The sequence below is a fragment of the Engystomops pustulosus genome, chromosome 1 (assembly GCF_040894005.1).
Source record: "Engystomops pustulosus chromosome 1, aEngPut4.maternal, whole genome shotgun sequence".
Taxonomy (NCBI): Eukaryota; Metazoa; Chordata; class Amphibia; order Anura; family Leptodactylidae; genus Engystomops; species Engystomops pustulosus.
In genome coordinates this window covers 25040555-25061734 of record NC_092411.1, presented here as the reverse complement: position 1 = coordinate 25061734, position 21180 = coordinate 25040555, and the positions used below count along the sequence as shown (strand labels likewise).

The window sequence follows — 21180 nt, the reverse complement described above, 5'->3', positions numbered from 1 at the left end:
TGTTACATAATATCTAATACTACTTAGTATTGGAAGCTGCAGTGGTGTTTGTCTGTGACTTTTTCTATACTTCTCACAATTGCAAATTAAAACAGAGTTAAAAACTTCCGTCAAAACACGGGTTTCCGTTCCATCTGACCTACCAGAAGCAGCCTGTCATCAACCCCGGGCCAAGAAAAGATAACATTTATTCAGTAACACATATGTGCTCAAATACATCTCTAACCTAAACTGTGAATGACCTCTGTAATACCTTGAGCATGAATCACTTTCTGGGAACTCGTAGTATTTGGATGTGGAAGTGTTGGGCTAAATGATGACACGGATAGATTTTCTATGGAGCCTGCACCAATTTCTAGTAAAGGGTCTAATTGCCAGAAAATAAGGCTATAAAATCCAGTTGTGAAAAAAAGGAAAAAAAAAAAACCTATGCATTTTATGTTTCCCAGAATGCACTGCTTATTTCTATCATTAGACTGCGCCGGTATTGGGACCAACACGTCACAAGAACATTTTCATAATCAGATACGAAGGTAAATAATATATTTTTTAAAATTTTATATTTTTTACATGAAAAAAAAAAAATTAAAATTACAATATATTAAAATATCGCAGCCCAGTCCTGTTTATCTGAATGGTGCAACACTACGTTAGCCGACAAAATATTTAGACTGGCGTAGTATTGTGGCTTGTATTCAACCCAAGTGGGTTCAGGGTGAACATGTGACCTCATGCCTCTTAGAATGTCGAAAGAAAGCAAATAATGTGAATTCTGAGACCCCACATGTGAACGATACATATACATTACACGCATTAGTCAGAGAACAAACTTAACGGTCATATTACCTTTGGCATTGACAGTCAGTTGCCATCACTGCTGGTCACTGAGGCCGCATGGCGCCATCATATAGATGGGACGTGACCACTGCAACTGATCACTGATGTCACCGATTCAGTCTCTGTATCCAAACGGAGACCGGCAATAATTGAGACATGATCAGGTGGAGTAGAGATGATTTCGCCAATTCTTTACGTTGTATTCCAACAACGCCATCTTTATATTAAAATGATAAAAATCTACTTAACTGAACCATCAGCTTCAATTTTAGCGGCCAAGTGCCATCTCCTCAAGAGATTTCATTCCACAGTTGTGGGCAGGTCACTCGTGCAAGGCACCTGCTGTGACCCCTACACAATGAAACCCACTGACCGAACGCAAACACAGAATATCAGACTCTTGGGGGGCGGGGGCCCCAATGGGTCAATATGTTATTGTTTGTATAATATAATATTGTTTTCCAATATAATTTCCGTATCAATTCCTCGCGGCTTTCTAGATCTCTGCTACAAAAAGCTTCTATGTTTACTTCCAATTTGTCCATGGTCACACAGGTGCACAACTCTTCTATCCTCAGCTCTGATTACACTATGTTATACTAATGAGCCGTGCACCTGTGTGACCATGGACAGATTTCTATCAACTGGAAGTAAACATAGAAGCTTTTTGTAGCAGAGATCAAGAAAGCCGCAAGGAATTCCTAATAAATAATAATAATGATAATATAATAATAGTATAATAATACATAATTATATTATAATAATATTATACTAATACATAATAATAATGATAAGAATAAATAATAATCTTTACTTGTATAGAGCCATTAAATTCCATAGCGTTTTACAAATTATACATTACATTTCTGCAAAGGGAATACCCCTTTAATTGGATACTCTCCTCTTTAAAATGACACCAGAAGTGTGTTTCTGGGTGCCACAGTTCAGAAGATATAACTGTAACTAGGACTTATTTTGGGGGTACCTCTTATTTTCAGAGAAACAGGGTAGGTGCAAATGAGTTTTAGGACAATGAGCTTGAGACTTTGATCCCCGCTAATATAGAGCAAGTAAGCAATGGTTTATCTGTGCATACAGTACACAGAACCTGCATTATTTCACACACATGGACAGCGCTTATGAGGTCATCTAAAAAAAAAAAAAATTAAGTGAAAACACTGAACGCCCCCCATGTAATTCCGTTATTCTATCAGTTCTGGTTCAGCTCCATTATTCAGTACAAGATGCAATTATATCATCATCCCATATTTTCAGCTCTCAGGAAAGGCCGAAAGGGACCCGGGGGAACGTATTGTCATAAATATAACCAAATACGTGAGGGGTTATGTGTGTAATACCACCCACATTCTCAGGTCAGCATTTCCAGCATGACACACTGCTAGGAGTGGGATTGATGTTGCCCCCTGTCACTTGGATATACGTCTTCCGCAGGGCTTACCGCGCCAATTTATTGCTCTCCTCACAAGACAAGAAACAGGTTGTGGCCCTTTCTTCACACATTTGTGTTTAATTTGTACAAGTTGGTCCAGTAATGTACAAGGGGCGCACTTACTGCTGCTATACATGGGCTGCATACACACCGGTCACCCCTGGCCACCGAATTTCACATCAATATTGGTTTCAATACAGATTTTGATGGACCCAACATTTTATGGGGAGTTGCTCAGAATTGAGATGCGATTCCTCACAGAGAAGCAGCCGCCACCTATTGATTTTAATGTGAAGTGGATTTTGGCCTAATTTTCCTCTTTTTCAGCGAAAAGGGACCTTTAGGGCAAGTCTATTGTAAATTTGGTCTGAAAACTGGCCTGTATTTGCATGTACTACATGCTGATTTACATTCTGAGGCACAAGTCGGCAGCCTGGTCCTCTTCTACAGAGCTTAAGAGGACCTCACACAACAGAACCATGGTCCAGACTGCAAATCTGGCCCAGGGACAGGGGCTCTTTGGTATCCAAAGAAAATGATATGAAATTTCCCATTTCTACATATAAATTAGGAACTGGTCTTGGAACGTGCATAGTGGGCCTACTAAAGAACATCATAACAATCAGTACCTATCCATTGTCAGAAAACAAACTCAATATTAGATATGCCTCATTCCCTTTGTTTTGATCCCAATGCCCCAATGTTTTATTAACTTAACCCATTGGGTCACTCCAAAAATGACTGATTGTTCTACAGGGAGGATCTCTTAAAAATCATAGCTACGGTACCAAGGGATTTATCAAAAGTGTCTGACAGCAGATCTGGGGAGATTTATCAGAAGTTTCTGTGGTAGAACTGGTCTAGTTTCCCATGGAAACCAATCAGAGCTCAGCTTTATTTTACAAACAACTGTGGGGAAAATGAAAGATGAGCTCTGATTGGTTTCCATGGGAAGCTAGACCAGTTTTAAAACAGAAACGTCTGATAAATCTCCCCCTTGTAAGTGGTTAGTTTAGGGCAGAGGGGGAAACTTACAGGCTTTTTTTAGAAGAGACCCAACAAGAAGGTTAATCAAGCAACACTTCACCACAAAAGGTTCTGCCCATGTTTACACACTGAATTAAATTAGTATAAAAGCTAAAGAACCAATTACGAACACACATCAGACAGTTGACGGCAGCAGAACATGTCAGCACACATATGGCAGACAGATAAATTATGGACGTCAAGATTATTTTCGGCAAAGACCGTGCCAAGTGTTTAAGCCAATTTAGCAATCTGTCATTAATAATATAAACATTAAAATATGAAGAATTAAACTTTAATCATCCATTAGATCTCCCCTCCATTGATATGTCTAGACCGGGTAAGCAAGCAAACATGGGAGGGTGGCTGGAAGTGATCCTCATGTGCCCCATTTGTCGAGCATTTATCTTACCCCGGTTGTAGTCTCTTAGGTTGCGTCCAGGTCTTGTTTTTGGCAAACGTTAAAGGGAACCTGTCACCAGGGACCTCATTTTCACTAAAGACAGGTTGCAAAAGCCCATCACACCTGCAGTGCAAAAATACCTTTCTGCCTTTTCTAAGCACCTGCAGTACAATATAATTGTGTGTTATAACTTACTCTTGCATCCTTACAAAATCCTGGGGTAGTTACAGGGGCTGTGCTTTGGTTTGGATGCTTTTCAAAAATCAACATGTGACTTATCTGAGCTGCCTCCATCTTTGTGCTCCTGTACAGCTTGTTCCTCCCCCACTGAGGTCAGGTCACCAGGCTGTGAGCTCTGAGAAGGAGCAGGAGGAGGAGCTATACAGGAGCACAAAGGTGGGGGCTAAGCTCTTAGGAGTGAGTAACACATGTTTTTTGAAATGCATTCAAACCAAAGTCCAGCCCCTGGGACTACCGCAGGATTTTGTCAGGATCCAAGGTTATAACACACAATTATAGTGTAATGCAAATGCTTATAAAAGGTATATTTGCACTGCAGGTGTGATGGGCTTCTGCAACCTGTCTTTAGTGAAAATGAGGTCCCTGGTGCCTTAAGTGTATGCACCAGGATGAGCATACAGTGGCATCAAATGCTGCCCTTCATTGTAAGGATACGTCGGGAATCCTCCCAATGGATGGCAAAAATAATAAATGAATACAGCCTTACCAGTCTCTCCTAAATGTTGCCTTAGGCACTAGGAAGCAGCTGCTGATTCCAAAAACACAAGACAGATATAAAAAATGATCACTGACACAAACAGTTAAAGCAACATGGAAAAAAAAAAAAAAAAAAACCTTTAAAGTTTCACCGCTGGTAATGAATTGTGACAGGTTCACTTATCAGGGCAAGACTAAAATATAAATGAGTTTGGCCGAGACTTCAATTACAGTCTAGAAATCCTACCTGTGGCACTTGGCCTCAACACCGGTATCAGCACTTGCCATAGGGCAAGGTGTGAGGTTATAAAACACTTCCTATCTTTGCATTTGTGCCTTGTAAGAGAATTAAAAAAAACAAGATCTGGGACACAAGACATAGTTTAAAAATAAGCCCTAAAAAAGAAAGAGGTGTCCGTTAGGTGGCTTCCACCCAGTGTACTTCTTAAATTACTACAGGTCGGGGCATCCGTCAATCAAACTAAGCAGGATGGACAGAACCAAGAACTGCATTAACCTAACGTCAGGATTCTGGGATGTTCAAGTTCTCTTCTCAAATGGTTCCGATCACGCAGTTATGACTATGCAGCTATAGACTTAGTGGATACTTATAGTGTACCCCCAGCTAGAAGAGATGGTCATTCCAAGCTGAAGCATCATGGGATTGATGGCAAACAAAATAGTGCGATATAAGATCAGGTGGGGGAGAAAAAATGTAAAGTTGCGTTTCCGTTGAACGTGCAACATAACTAAAAAAATTGGGTATCAACACAATTTCCCCTCACTGGATTATATACTGGGGGGGGGGGGGACTCAAAAGTGAGTACTTTAGTGACAATTAAATGGTTTCAATAAAACTCCCCATCTCACTTAAAGGGAACCTGCTGTTAGCAGAAATTTACTTAATTAACCACTACCAGTACATTGTCAAGAAGCTGAACACATGCTTAGATGATATTTCTTTCATGGTCCAGTGCAGGGGCATCATCCTGAAAATCAACTTTGATGTAAGATGTGATTTGGTTGTATAAAGTCATGGAGGCGGAGAGTTTTACACTGAAGTCATGCTCTCTCTTCCTCAGAATGCCCCCTTCACTGTAATTGATTATTCTGCACCCAGAGAAATCACTAAGCCAATCTCCAGAATCCAGGGCACGATGTCAATCACAGGAGGAGGCATTCAGAGGTGAGGAGAGCTTGACTTCGGTGTTGAACTCTCCGCCTCCTTGACTTTACACAACCAATTTACATCTCACCTCAAAGTTGATTTTCTGGATAATAGAACCGTGCTAAACCGTGAAAGAAAGATGATTTTGAAGGTGTAAAGCTACTAAATACTGAAGCCGCAACTACAGAGAGTGAAGTGCAAGGAAGTTATGGCTTCCTGGCACTACATGAGAAACATAGCCAACTGCTTCCAGTCCTATGCCCCGTTTTATGCCAGGCAAAACAGATGCTCAATTAAGGGGTCCTCAACCAACAGACAATGGTAAGTCCAGAGGATAGCATCCTATCCAATTATTTACATCCGGTTCCTACCATTGCCCCTTGAAATCATCCGTCACCATCAAAGTGAGTGGTTTGTGGTTGGAAGCAAGGTGTGTTAAAATTCCTTTTAAGATCACACAATGTATTTCAAAACTGTATGAATATAAAGCACTAAATAAAATGTGAATTCACTTGTGGCGGCCGCAGTCACAAACCTCAATTCGACGTAAAAGGAGTCGCGTAGGCAGCAGTGAGTATTTCTCTAAGCAGCTGGGGTGTTATTTTAACATTTGGTAGAGTATGTATGAAATAAAGCCGGGGCATCAGGTTTTATTCTCCCTTTATTATTACATAACTGCGGTTACCGGCACAAAAAATGTAAAATCAACAAGGACGGCCTACTCCTAACAATCACGACCTGTCTAATCTATTGTCCAATGGTTTCCCCTTTCACTCACAAGTCAACACTTTTTCAGATGGTATCAGACAGATTATGGAACAGGTCGGGTTCTATCAGTCATCTACCAGACAAGTTTAAACAACCAGCTAAGTCTCCGAACAGTGAAATCAAGGGGGGAAAAAAAAAATCTTTTATTGTCATCCAATTCAAACAGTCTGGATGCTATGATCTGCGAGTACAAAAGATATCATGAGAAGAATTCCCCAAATTGTTTCAAATATGATTTTTTACCATGTATAAACAAAATGATAAATGACTAATCCGCATACAATTTCCTACATAAATTAGAATTAACAAAAAGTTCCCCTTTGAAACCGGCTACTGAAAACCTACTGTGCCATGTATGTCTCGTATGTCTGGGGCACTTCCGCCCTGTGCCTCTTGTAGATCGTATGAATAGACCAGACCTTTACTTTTTGTGGTGTCATGACATCTTGTAGTCTGGCAACATATTGGAATATCAAGGGTAAATTTTGACATATTATTTATATACACACGGGTTTGTACATGGGATTTTTAGAAGATGAATTCAGTTCATCAGTTCTGTATTGGAACTAGTAATATAGCAAGTTCCGAACTTGTCAGAAACTCACTTGTGTAGAGCTGGACTGGACGAGCCCATGCTTTACACTGACCTGGTGGTGGCCTTCTAGGAGCTTCTATGAATGATGGCCAATGCTCATTGAGGAGGGGGGTGGGGGGTCAGATCAGAACACCCCATCATGACATCAACTAGAAATGTTCTATACAAACTGGACCAGCTAAAAACTAAACTAAAAAGGCCCACTCTAAACCAATTCCTGATGATAATCAGCCCACAAACAACCTTATCTATTGCAGTCTTCGCCAATATAGTTCCATTTTTATGGCAGGTTGACCTGATCCTTTCTGCTTTAGCCATTAAATGAAACCTACGATCTGGAATCTACCTATTGTATAAGCCGAGGTCCCTAATTTTACAACAAATAACTGGGAAAACTTATTGACTCGAGTATAAGCCTAGGGTCCAATGATCCACATGACTTCTCTTCCTTCTCCCGTTGACGTGAAACAGAGTGGGCAGAGACGTGTCCATGCGCTCTGTCCGCAGAGTGTCATAGTGTGCGCCGCGGGCACAACGCATGGATGAGTCTTTGCTCGCTCTGTTCCACGTGTACAGGAGAAGGAAGAGGAGTCATGTGGATCATTGGGGAGCATCAGAAGGTGACATTTAAGTTTTTTTTTTTTATACACCTGTGTGTAAGCAGAGTTGGGGTTTTCAGCACATTTTCTGTGCTGAAAAACTAGGCTTATACACGAGTATATATGGTATTAAGGCAGATCAGATGGAAGGTTCCTCCTAACATTCTAAGCCTTAAACTAGTCTAATAATGTTATACTTCCTGACCCGATCTAAACTTTATCTAGCCAATGTACAAGTTTTCGGCAGAGGCTACTAGGGCATTGCGTATCCTATGCTCCAGACTGCTTGGGTACCATTATTGTAGCTTGAACTATCCATTGCATCTGAGCCTTTAAGGGAAAACAGGGTAGAGAGCCAGTCTCTGCCTAAACCACAATGATTTAAATGCACCCCCTGCATCCTTCAGCACCCATCCCACTGAAATCAGAGAGAAGCCAAGTTGGAGGATGCGAGAGTGGTGGTATAATTACCGTATATACTAGAGTATAAGCCGAATTTTTCAGCACAAAAAATGTGCTGAAACCCCCTAACTCGGATTACACACGAGTCTATAAGAAAGAAAAAGTGTACACAACTTCCGAAGCGCCCCCGGGAGGTCCTCTACTGTCCATCGATGCTCCAGCACCCTCTCTCCGTGCGGTGCCGTTGCTCTAGTCGTGACGTCAGAGGCTCGCTGACATCACAGTGTTTGCCGATGGCGGCACACACATTAGAAAGTCAGCGAGCGACTGACGTCACAGCTCGAGCGATGGCTCCACACGGAGAGAGGGAGCATTGATGGACAGAAGAGGACCTCCCGGGGGCGCGTCGGAAGGGGAGTACACTTTTTATTCCTTATAGGCTGGGTTGGGGCCGTTTACTGGGTGAGGAGCTGTATACTGGGGTCTGCAGGCTATAAATTAGGGATGGGGGGCTGCAGGCTGAATACTGGGGGGGCAGGGGCTATAGGCCATATACTGAGGGGGCAGGGGCTGCAGATTATATATTCGGGGGGCAGGGTCTGCAGGCTGTATACCTAGACTAGGGAGCAGCATCTAGGAGTAGGGAAACTGGATCAGGTTTTACAGTCACCTGACTCAGCAGACCACTATCAGTAGAATTTTGCTTCTCCTGAAACATCCTGATTTGCCCCAATTTTTACATTGAAGAGCATCTCAGTTAGTGAAAATATCATTTAGATATTAGAATTATAATTTGTGCAACCCTGTTATAAATTTTCTTTAAAATATCTTTAATTGCTCTACTAACCATATCATAAGGTTCAGAAGCCGATGTCCCTATAATTAATGGATAACACAATGCAAATTAGGTCATAAGTCATTAAAACAAAGGGGGGAGATATTTTCTAAGGAAACGTTACTCATCACTTCCCAGGAGTCTGACTTGATGGTACGTTGGCAATGAGGAAAATAACAAAAATAAACTGTGAAGTATATACAGGCAACACAGCTCCAAGAAAGGATCAGAACTAGCACAAAACAGAACCGTTTGTCAACCCCCCCGAGACCAACACAATGAGGCTCATTTACTTATGCGGCTGCTGGAGTTCACCAAAAGTGCATTGTCCGACGATAATGCTCTGCGATTCACTAAAATTGTGCGCCCGATATCCTGCATGTGTCACTTCCAGGCTCAGGTCCACCGGAGTTCACCATCTTCTTCCCGGTGCATGTAAGTGCTTGGTCTTGCGTCACAATTTGTTAAATCCCGCGCTCAGTACCCTTGCCAGTGTATGAATTTTTAGGTTTCATTTTGTTGGGGGCGGATGGGGGCAGTACTTGCCCAAATCTGTGTCTTGGGTAAAAAAAAGTTGTGGGGAAAGAGGTTCCTGTAATCACATGTGCAGATTGTACTGCAGTTTTGTGTTCAATAACAATTTTGCAAATAAATTGTAATTTTTTTTAATTGCAGAGACTTATTAACCGTTTCATAGAGAAGCGGATGACGACATGATATGTTGTTACATCACAAGAAAAATTTTCCGCGCACACACACACGTTTTACATTACTGCCCTTCCGTAAACATTACTTGTGTATAAAGTAAGCACTCCCTCTATATGTATCGAGACAAATATGTGATCTGGGCCTTTCAAAACCTTGAGTAAACTTATTTTTTACATCTATTTATTAAACCTGAAAAATTTGAAATACCCTATGGCAGTAGTTGGGGTAAGTAGCAGGCAACTGCTTTTAATCAAATGCCTTTTATTTATTGCTCATCGGCAAGTGTGACCACCTCTATAAAAGCAGTAGTTGTGGCAGTTTGCTTGACTCAAGCTTTGAAGCACATGTCAAGGAGGAAAGACATGAGGAGAACATAATCTAATAGAACAAATTATTGATGCCCATTAATCTGATGAAAGTTATAAAGTGAGTACAATCCTTATATAGTGAGAAAGGGTTTGAGTTTTCTCAAACTTTTTACACTCATGAACAATGTATTCAGGAGGGGAGGTCGCATGACGCATGTTAAACTTCATTACCGTATGATCTTGCAGTAAGAAGGAAAGGAAGGCTACTCGGAGGTCTCCATTTCAGTGATCACTGGGATTGTTCAGAGTGGAGCCTCTATCTATTAAGTATTTCTCATGTTTGCTATGAATTCCAGCTACTTGAATCAACTTTTTGTCTTGTTTCCCAGTAGATTTGGAAATCGAGATCGACGTTTCCCCTTAAAAACAGCGTTACTATTTCATTGGCTTTTACTGGTTTTTAAAGTGGTATAACCCTGTGACTGGGAGATGATCCACAAATATCCTATTAACGGTTTATAGACAGCCTCTGTATTGAAAGTGTGTGGTGCTCCAGAACCTAATGAACAACCCAATATATAAATATAGAAAAAAAAAAAAAAAAAAAAATATATATATACACACACGCGGTCCCCTACTTAAGAACACCCGACTTACAGATGACCCCTAGTTACATACGGACCTCTGGTAATTGGTAATTTACTGTACTTTAGCCCCTGGCTACAATAATCAGCTATAATAGTTAACACAGATTTCTGCAATTACGTTTTAGTATTAATCCAGGTTCTTATGACAACCCAAAATTTTTAAAAATCCAATAGTCACAGAGACCAAAAAAAATTGTGACTGGGGTTACAATTATAAAGTATACAGTTCCGACTTGCATACAAATTCAACTTAAGAACAAATCTGCAAAACCTAACTTGTACGTAACCCAGGGACTACCTGTGTATAATATATACCGTATTTTTCGGACTATAAGGCACACCATCAATAAATGCCTGCTAAAACATCTAGGTTCATGTAAGGCGCACTGGATTATAAGCACCTATATTATATATCCATATTATAAGGATGGATGACCAGCAGGTGGCAGACCTGTGCACTGTCCAAGGCAGCTGTTGTCTGTAAGTACAGTTCATACATAAGGCGCACTGGACTAAAGGGTGCACCTTCGATTTTTGAGAAAATCAAAGGATTTTTTTTCATAGTCTGAAAAATATGATATATACCCTGTTTCCCAGAAAATAAGACAGTGTCTTATATTAATTTTTGTTCCTTAAGAGGCACTAGGTCTTATTTTCAGGGGATGTCTTATTTTTCCATGAACAAGAATTTACTTTTATCGTTCTAACCTCCTTATGACTCTCCAAACTCTGAATTTCGTGCTGTATTTCTTGTGACTCCATTTCTATTAGAATCATTGGCCCCAATCTCTCACGTTTAGTAAAAGCACTTCCCATACATGACCCCTTCTTATCCTGGTAGCTGCTGGGATCACATTAGCAGCACAACAGCCAGTGGTCTTATTCCATGAATTATTCCCCATGTCACAACCTTCTGCGGCATCTAAAAGATTTCCTAATACTAATGTATGACATGGGGGGAGCTGCTGCAATGACTGCCGCTAGGTCTTATTTTCAGGGGATGTCTTATATTTCTAAGCCTGAACAAAATTGTAATAGGTGTTATTTTTGGGGGATGTCTTATTTTAGGGGAAACAGGGTATATACATATATAAATATATATATATATATATTTTTTAAATATAATTTTTTTCGTAATATAATCGAAATGCCAGGCATAGTCTTCCTAAAACGTCGCATAAAGCCAACAGTTCCCGAGACAGAATAATTTGGGAGAGGTCCTAAGGTAGGAATTTGCAAAATTGAGGAATTTTGTCAGTATTCTGTGTCTTATACGTGAAAAAAAAAAAACACATCAAAGAAAAAATCCACAGTAAAACAATCTGTTTATACATCAGGATGTTGATGGAACGTAAGAGGCTGAATACTGTCAAGGCTTGGGGTTTAGCGTGTATGGATATTTCAACACCTACAATGACTCGCACTAATCCTATGAATATTGTCCTGAATGTTTTGCATAAACAAGAAAATGTTATTAATCTAAATAGCGTCGCTGCACAGACGCCCTCAGGAGCTGGGCGCCGATTGGCTGCGACGAGGGCGACATAAGTAAATAAAGAAACGTGGTAACAATTACTCAGATTAAGCATCTCCCCAACTCTGAACCTCAAATCGGGTCGGCTCAGATACAATCCCAAAGTAAAGTCTGTTTTTAATGCTTCTGGCTACATTACGAAATATTGGTCGATGACAACGTAATCTGTAACTTTGGTCCGACTCCTTCTCGAAATAAAGAACGAAAATTCTACAAAAACAGTTTAATTTACAACATTCATGCACGCAACACTAGGATTTCCAGAGCTCGCACTCCAAAGACACCAATGTCACTGGCCCATGGTGACCCGGGGTGAAGCAAATCAGCCAAACGAACGTGGGCTAACGAGGCTTTCACCCTCCATCTCTGTTCTCCGATGACCTAGCCTGTGCCCTACCTCGTCTAGCCAGTCCCCTCACTGCCACCATCATGGCCACTAATACACCGACTCAGGGCTCATTAGATCCTCACTCACTCAAGTGGAACGGCCAGAGGTTCCTAAAGGAAGGCTGTACTTCAACACGAATGAATAAGGACGAGGAGAGAAAAAGTTTGGAAAGTAGGGTCACTGAGATCAATGATCAAAGGAAGAGGAGAATAGAAGAAAAAAGGAGGAAAAGAAAAACTTTCCCCATAAATATGTAGTCCAATCTGCAATAAGCATGTTACAAAGCAGGAGTAGCTGAGCAGATTGTACAGTATCCTATATGCAGGCAGCATGTTATAGAGCAGGAGGAGCTCAGCAGATTGTACAAATTGTCCCATCTGAAAAATAAACAATGCAACATGGAAGGGCACAGTGAAATCCACAACGTTATCACCGAAAGCTTAATTTATATAGTACACCTGGCGAATGTAGAGATCAGTATCAGTTGTACTATATAGTGTCCTATCTGTAAGCAGAATGTTATAGAGCAGGAGGAGCTGAGCAGATTCTACATAGTGTCCTATGTGCGGGCAGCATGTTATAGAGCAGGAAGAGCTGAGAAGTTTCCCGAATTTTTCTGATTTATGCTGAATTGCCCCGGGATTTTGGCGCACATGATCGGATTGTGGCGCATTGGGGGGGGGGGTGTGGCCGTCGGAAAACCTGACGGATTTGGAAAAGCTGCAGAATTTTAAAAACCATTTGTGTCGCAAAAATAACACTCACATACACCTAGACGGAGGAGGTGAATTCCGGTGGACTTCAGCGCAGCAGCGACACCTAGTGGACATTGAACGCACGACCTTAGTGAATCCCGGCAGAACCCGAATCAGCGTCGGAGAACACGCCGCTGGATCGCGAATGGACCGGGTAAGTAAATCTGCCCCATTGTGTCCTATCTACAGGCAGAATGTTATAGAACAGGAGGAGCTGAGCAGATTGTATATACAATCATATACACAGGAAACATGTTAACAGGAGGAGCTGAGTAGATTATGACAATCAGCTCCTCCCGCTCGATAATATGATGATTGTATATATGACACTATGTGCAATCTGCTCAGCTACTCCTGCTCTATAAGATGCCGTCTGCAGATACCATTTACAGTCGTCTCAGCTCTTCTTGCTCGATAAATTGGTGCCTGCAGATACACTATGTGCAATCTGCTCATCGCTGCCTGCTATATAACATACTGCCTCTAAATACGACACTATGTTCAATCTGCTCAGTCTGATCGGCTGACTGTGTAATGGAGCAGGAAGAGCCGACCTGACTGAAAATATAATTTACTAAAAATTATTTGGCATTAGTAATTGAGTGAAATCTCTTGCCACTTAGCCCTCCTTTAGGTCCTAAACTCTACTAGGCAGGGGCTGACACCAAGAAGCTGTGAGGTTGCCTCTTTCTAATAGCTACCTTGATAAACTTATAGGTGGAAGGATATTATACCAAATTAAAACAAAAACCTAGCAGAACAAGTAAGAAGACATGACTTCTTTAGCTGTGCAGTCGGCATGTGCTGTGCATGTGTGAGAACGTGCGGCTGTCTACTTGGGACATAATTTAGGGTGCCTGGGTGCTCTGATAACACCGAGTGACGCGTCATGTATGACAGAGGACCACACAGACTCATAGCTGCCCTCAATGTAACCTACAGCGTGACTACCATGGCTTGTACACACAATTCACACTTCTGAACAAAGACAACCCCTGCGAGACACAGGAAGGGGGGGGGGGGATAAAAATCTGTACTTTTAAAAGATGAATAGAAAAGAATATCAAAAGATCCAAAGGTAAAGTTCACCTTCACATGTTCTGCAGATGAAACGTCTACACAGTGAGCACTGCGTCAGGTCCTAAATTTTATTGGGGCGCAGAAAACAGTTTAATAAATTTGGCTATTATACATTTCCAAAAACACAGCAAGTTGAAGTGCATTTGACACATCAAAAGGTGACTTTTTAAAGGAAATCCATCATGATAAACCATCGTGTTACCATTACCCCTTCATGCTGTAACTTCAGAAGCAGTTATACTGTCTTATGTTACATTTCCCCCATTTTCCAGGGGGGGAGTGTTCCTGCACAGTGTAACAGCCTGTGAAGCTACAGCACAGAGAGGCTCTGGTAACACTGGCAGGTAGGTGGTCGCCGGTTAAACCAAAAAAAAAAAAAACCTTTGATAGGTAAGAAGGGAAAGAATATTTCAGTCATCGAGTAGAACACAATACGATCTCACTTGATACAACTTAAAAACACAGAAGGGAGTTGTCCCACTATTCATCCAGCAGGAATGTATGCTACCCTATATACCGCACGATACAATTATAAGACTGAGCGCCACTGCCAAAATGTACTTTACAATGCTTGAAAGATTCCTCTGATTTATAGCGAAGGATTTATTGGGTATACGTGTGGCAAGGCAAAACTCGATTTCTCTGTCTGTAGAGTGAAGCGTGTTATTAGCTGCATACAACATCAGACATGTTTACATTGTGTGTCTCTATACCAAGGCATAGAAACCATGGGGGAGATTCATCACAAGTGCTTGCAAGCAAAACGGTTCTAGTTGCTCTTGGCGACCAATTAGAGCTCAGCTTCCATTTTACCACAGAAGTTTATAAAATAAAAGGTGAGCTCTGATTGTTGAGGTTGCTCATGTTCCTCAGAAACGTCTGATAAAGCTCCCCCCGCCATGTCCCAATCTGGATTGTCGGGAACTTTGAGTCCCAGAGACTGATTAACAATATTAGACATGTAGGCATGGGTGCGGAGGCGCACGACTAACGGGCGTACTGCACATACGGGGAAGTTTGATAAAGAGTGTAGTGACGTACAGCTGGGGGCAGTGTTTTGATTCCCAAGTTCAAGCCAGAGCAGCTGTGAGGAGGCGGGCAGAGCTCGAGTGGATCGGAAAGTTGCCCCACCTACTTGACTCCATAAATGAACAAGGACAAGAAGAATAAAAGTTGTTTTTATCACACAAAACAGCAACGCAGAGTAAGGCTGCATTCACACTGCCGTATGGGGGATGTATACACGGCTTATATACGTCCCCCATAGACAGCAATGGGCGCATGGCGCCCTATGGGAGCGGTACGGTGCAGCACCAAGTGCGGCACCATACCGCTCTGTACCCCGTGAAAAGATAGGACATGTCCTATCTTTTCTCGGCATACGGCACCGTGTTCCTCTATGGAGAAGGGCGGGGGTGAGCAGCGCTCTACCCCTCCTCCTTGCCCAGGCGCCGCTGTGTGCCCGCCGTGCTACGTACCGGCAGACACGAGCAGTGTGAATTCAGCATAACAGGATTAGAAGCATTGCAATGACTAAGGTAAGGGATGTATTTAGCTGATCAGGTCTGACAGTTTCCCTTTAAATAAAAAGTCGCCTATTGAACCTATGAACAACCTATTGAAGACGACACATCCTCCCCCTTGACTATGGCAATGTCCTCACCTAGCTAAACCTGTCCCATGAAACAGTGGCTTTCTGCAGATGCTACTTGAATGGAGGACACAGAGAAATTTACTAAATTCACATCCTGCAGCAGGACCAAGTCAAAAACTTCAGAATCTCCTTTAAACTTTGTCCTACTTTCTGCACCAAAAGGCTGAAGGATTTTCTAGGCCTTCAAGGCACTAGATCTGCAGGTGATGTGACCTACCTCCTGTACTGAGCGTGCGGCTGGCTTGTCTTGGTGATTGGCCAGTATTAAAAACGGTAAAGTGCATAGTTGTGGATGTTGCAGGGCGGAATGGAGCTCATTCCTGGCAGTTTCTAAGTCTTCTTCCGATGAGGCACTATCAAGGACAAATATTACTCCTTGAGATCCCTGGTAATAACGGCTCCAGTATTTACGGATATTGGCTGCTCCTGTGTAAAGAAAAACACAAGAAAACAATATAAAACTGATACATGACAGGAGTTTGTATATCAGTATACAGGCAATCCCCGGGTTACGTACAGGAAGGGTTCTGTAGGTTTGTTCTTAAGTTGAATTTGTGTGCAAGTTGGAACTGTATACTTTATAATTGTAACTCTAGACAAATGTTTTTTGGTTTCTGTGACAATTGGATTTTAAAAATGTTGGATTGTCATCAAAATTAGGATTAACCACAAACTTCATTACAAACACCATTGAAAATTGTTATAGTTGTTTATTGTAGTCTAGGGCTAAAGTACAGTAAATTACCAACATCCAGAGGTCCGTTAGTACAGTTTTTTTCAGATTATAAGGCGCACCATCAATAAATGCCTGCTAAAACGTCTAGGTTCATATATAAGGCGCACCGGAATATAAGGCGCACCTGATTATAAGGATGAATGACCAGCAGGTGGCAGACCTGTGCACAGTTCAAGGCAGCTATTGTCTGTAAGTATGGTTCATATATAAGGTGTACTGGACTTTAAGGCGCACCTTTGATTTCTGAGAAAATCAATGTTTTATAGTCCGAAAAATACGGTAACTAGGGGTCGTCTGTAAGTCGTGTGTTCTTAAGTAGGGGACCGTCTGTAACTACCGTATGTGCACCTTTTAGGTGGGTGGAGACCTAGCAGCTCTGACTCCTCCCCCTTCCCTCCACATAGATCTATGTAATCTGACATCTCAGTGAGCTTCATCTTACTAGCAAGGTGGTACCAGAAGTAGATCTGATGGTAGATTCCCCCTGCCTCTCTTTCCCTCTGTCCTAATCTGTAATTTAATAATCCTGGAACCTACCCCAACTTATTAAAAACTTTATGCAATATGTAAATTAAGGCTACTAGAGCGTGTTCTAGCTTGGTCGGGCACTGGGAGCTAAGGCTACTAAATACCCGAGTAAACTGATCTTTAGTTGGTGGGGTCTCTCGAAGATAACTTAGTCCCATGTTGTCCTGTACCCAAGTAATTACAAATAAGAGCAACTTCTTCTGGTATTTTAGAATTCCCCGAGTGGCGTCTAATTATTGGAACTATATTTTTTTTAATCCCAACGAGTATAGATGTCATCAGTCTATCCACGGACGTAATCGCACCAACCAGGATTACAACATCCAAGCTTTGCTACACTCCTAAGACTGGAAAACAACGCACAAAAGAAGTCCATGTTACGTAGTGACGCGCTATTTCATGATGAAACGGCTTGGAAGATTTCTATAAAAACTTTAGAACCCCTTGAAGTCCCGCTGATGAATACTAACACACCTTACTCATCCCGTTACAAACGCTATCGCCGAAGGAGAACAATATCCTCAGTGTGTGGTGTGACGCAAGGAATTGGACAATGTCCAGACAATAAAATGGAGCCAACAGGTGATTCACGATACATCGGGGGATGAATAACTGAAACTGAGAATTAACATTACTATGTACCTGGAGCTCAGCCAAATGGAGGGCTGGAAAATAATTACTGCAGGAACTCTTCTCACATTGGGAATTTCGGTTCATGTAGGCTTGATTTTGATTCATGGGCTGTTACCCAGCAAGGTACAACTTTGTGCAGAGTGAAATCTAAGTAGCAGCAAGGCAAGGGACATGGTGCTTCTGTTTTACCAGTAGTTGGCATCCAAATAAGGTAGACATTTAAGGAACATCGTTTACCCCCGATGGGAACCTTTAAATAGGATCCACAGTATATATATGAAAAGGGGCATTGGCCGAGTCCAAGTCCAACGAGTCCTCCAGCGTCCTTTCTGACTGCTTCTGCTATCTGCGAGAGGCTCCATCGGTCATGTATTTCCAAGATGGGATAAGGAGAACATTGCCTTTTTGCTACCTTGTAAGGCATCTCCCTTAACATCAAGCATGATTTTAAAAGAGCCCAATGACAAGATGAAGGATTATAACTAAACCAGCACAGGCAGTCCCCAACTTGCAGAGAACCCCTAGTTACAGACGGTCCTGTTTGCTCCCTCTTTTCCCTTTGATCAGCTGTAAGGAGTCTGTAATGAAGCTTTATTGATAATCCTTGCACCCATGTCAGCACAAAATTTTAAAAATCCAATTATCGGAATTGCGTATTCCGTGACATGGATAAATGTAAACCCTCTGGCTCCTGATATTCTCTGGTCTTCCTCTAATTTGCTGAAAAAGCACCAAAGGTTTTTGTTACTTTAATGTCCATCTTTTGTTTCTCTGTAAAATGAGGGACTATGTAAGTAAAAATGTATAAAAGCAAAAAAAAAAATCCAATTGTCACAGGGACAAAAAAAATTCTGTCTGGATCTACAATGGTACAATGGGGCTCATTAACTAAGGGTCGCACTACTCACTTTTTTGGGACTGTTCACCTTTTTCGGGAATTACACACCTTGGACAGGTATTTATGAAGACAGATTTAAGAAGTGTCTGAGCCGGGATTTTGGCACATGCAATACTTTTTAGGCGCAGCAGCGCTGGCTTCCATGCAGCACAATTTATGGGGCATGCCGTCAGACGATCCGACTGAGCGCAGGATTTAACTTTCAAAAATTGTGTCGCACGCCCAAGCACTTACAAGCACCACTAAAAAGATGGTGAACTTGGTCGGACCTGAGCGGGGAAATGACACATGTAGGATATCGGGCGCATGATCTTAGTGAATCGCGGCACAGTGCATTATTATTGGACAATGCAATTTTGATGAACTCCAGTGCCGCGTAAGTAAATGTACCCCAATATACCCCTTCTAAAGTACATACAAATTCAACTTGGGTTTTTTAGGTTTGTACTTATCTTGTATGTAACTCGGGGACAACCTGTATATCCATTTCAAAAGGAACAGATTCCCAACCCTAGACAGCATTGTTTCGATGTCTTTGCATCTTTTCAGAACAGTATAGGATCCTGGTTTAGTGAGTGAGGCTTTTGACTAGGGTCTGGAAGTAAGAGCTCTCTACAGTTGGGAATCTGTTCCTTTTGGAATATATATACTGATGTGGATTTAATCCCACATCATGTCATTAGGCTTCTTGAAAGTCATGCTTGATATTAAGGCCTTACAAGGTAGCTAAGAAGCAATGTTTTCCTTATCCCAACTGGGAAAATGTATTTGCATATTTTCCAGAATCCCCCATTGGAGCATCAATAGCTGCAAGTCTCCACACACCTGCAAGGCAGCCATAATTGGCAAAGTTTCCGTAAGGAGAATTCTTACTTCCCAACTATAGTGTGTATGTTCCTGCAAGTGGTCAACCCACTAACAGCATGGGCAGGTAAATGGAACAGCATAACAACAAGGGGCGTTTTTGAAGTTGGAAAAAGAAGAATGGAAAGTGGAAGTGTCTGAGCCTCTATTGGGCCAAATTGTGATGAACAAAAAAATGAACAAACCAGATGTTTACCTCCAAAAAACAAAATACATTGGTATCCTTATATCTGAAACTAGCCGATGGGACACTATGGGGATACATATTTTCATGTTGCAAATGAGGGGAGGGCACTCTTTGTCGACCACCTCTGAATGTACCAATAAAAACTACAGTTACTCAAAAACACAAAAAGAGCCCTTACACAGCTATGTAGAGGACACTTTCAATGATGGAATCGAGTTTACCAAACTTTTAACTTCTACTCTACAAGTATTTATTTTTCTCGTTGAACATTCTATAGCATAAATTGAATTGTGACCTACGAAAATAAAACTTGTCCTGCAAAAATCAAGTCATCATACAGCCATGTTGATATTAAAAAAAAAAACAAAAAAAAAAAAAAACAAAAAACATGAAATGACAAATTTGTAAATTCTGTGTGGTTTATTTTTGGTAATAATTTATTTTTACGCCTTCTATATGTTTGTCTTGCCCTCTACAAACTATAACGCTGCATGAATGCGGCACATGACTTTGGTGGGCCCATACGAATATGTATCCATAAATACTCGAGATTTCCAAATAGGGAACCACTTTGCTAAAATTAATCACTGGTTTCCTGTTAATGCGCAAATATAAAAATAAATATCGTAGCGGAATATGTCAACGTGATTAATATGTGCGCGGAGGAGCGGCTTGTAACCAAATCTGTTTATGTCTCATAATATAACTTGAAGGTGGCCATTTACACGTGCGTATACATTTATTAATGGCTGTTTATAGAAGACTTCTCTAAAATAATGACATCACCAAGACTTGGGGGTCTCCTATTTTAACCCCTATATGTCATAAGAGGAACTATGGCCTATGTCGATATTAGGAAGTTTGGCAAAAAAAGTTTTCATTACATTTATTCCAGTGTGAAGAGTATACACATTATAATCACACATAATAGGAATTAGCAGATTGTAACAAATAGCGGGTTGTGGACCCGCTGTGCGATCCAATCACAATGAATCTGGATCCGCGTATAGGAGACATGGTCTCTGCTGTAGAGAGATCACAAAATCTTTACCTGTGGGGGTCCTGGTGTGGATAGCAGCCGGCTGAGTGTGCACAAAGATATTGATGTATGACACTAAAGGATAATTTAAAAGGGACATTACTCATAGATCCAGGCACCAGACTGTGGTGATATTCTTATATTTGCCACCTATGGCCTCCTTCTAAAATCAACTTTTACAATTATGCTAATGAGCCAGAAAAGCATTACCAGAGACCCTCAGTCCTGCAGCTTCACATGCTGTTACACTGCGCAGGAGCACTTCCGCCTCCCACTATGTGTGATTACAGCAGGTAGAAGGAGTGGGGGAAGTGCTGAGGTAGCAGGAGGCTATGGGAAGATAAACATTTTTTTTTTACTATGGGTAGCAGGGAGCTAACACCTCCCAGAGTCGTCCTGGCTCATTAGCAACATTTTAGAA

General features: G+C 41.5%; 1 protein-coding gene across 2 annotated transcripts in view; it reads right to left on the bottom strand.

The window, feature by feature from the left end:
* ARL15 (ARF like GTPase 15) overlaps positions 1-21180 on the bottom strand; it is a 149409-nt gene that overhangs the window by 70970 nt on the left and 57259 nt on the right. For both annotated transcript variants that reach the window (XM_072113998.1, XM_072114007.1), the window contains one exon: positions 16092-16300. In XM_072113998.1, coding sequence (XP_071970099.1) covers positions 16092-16300 — 209 coding nt within the window. The remainder of the gene's footprint in view (positions 1-16091; positions 16301-21180) is intronic.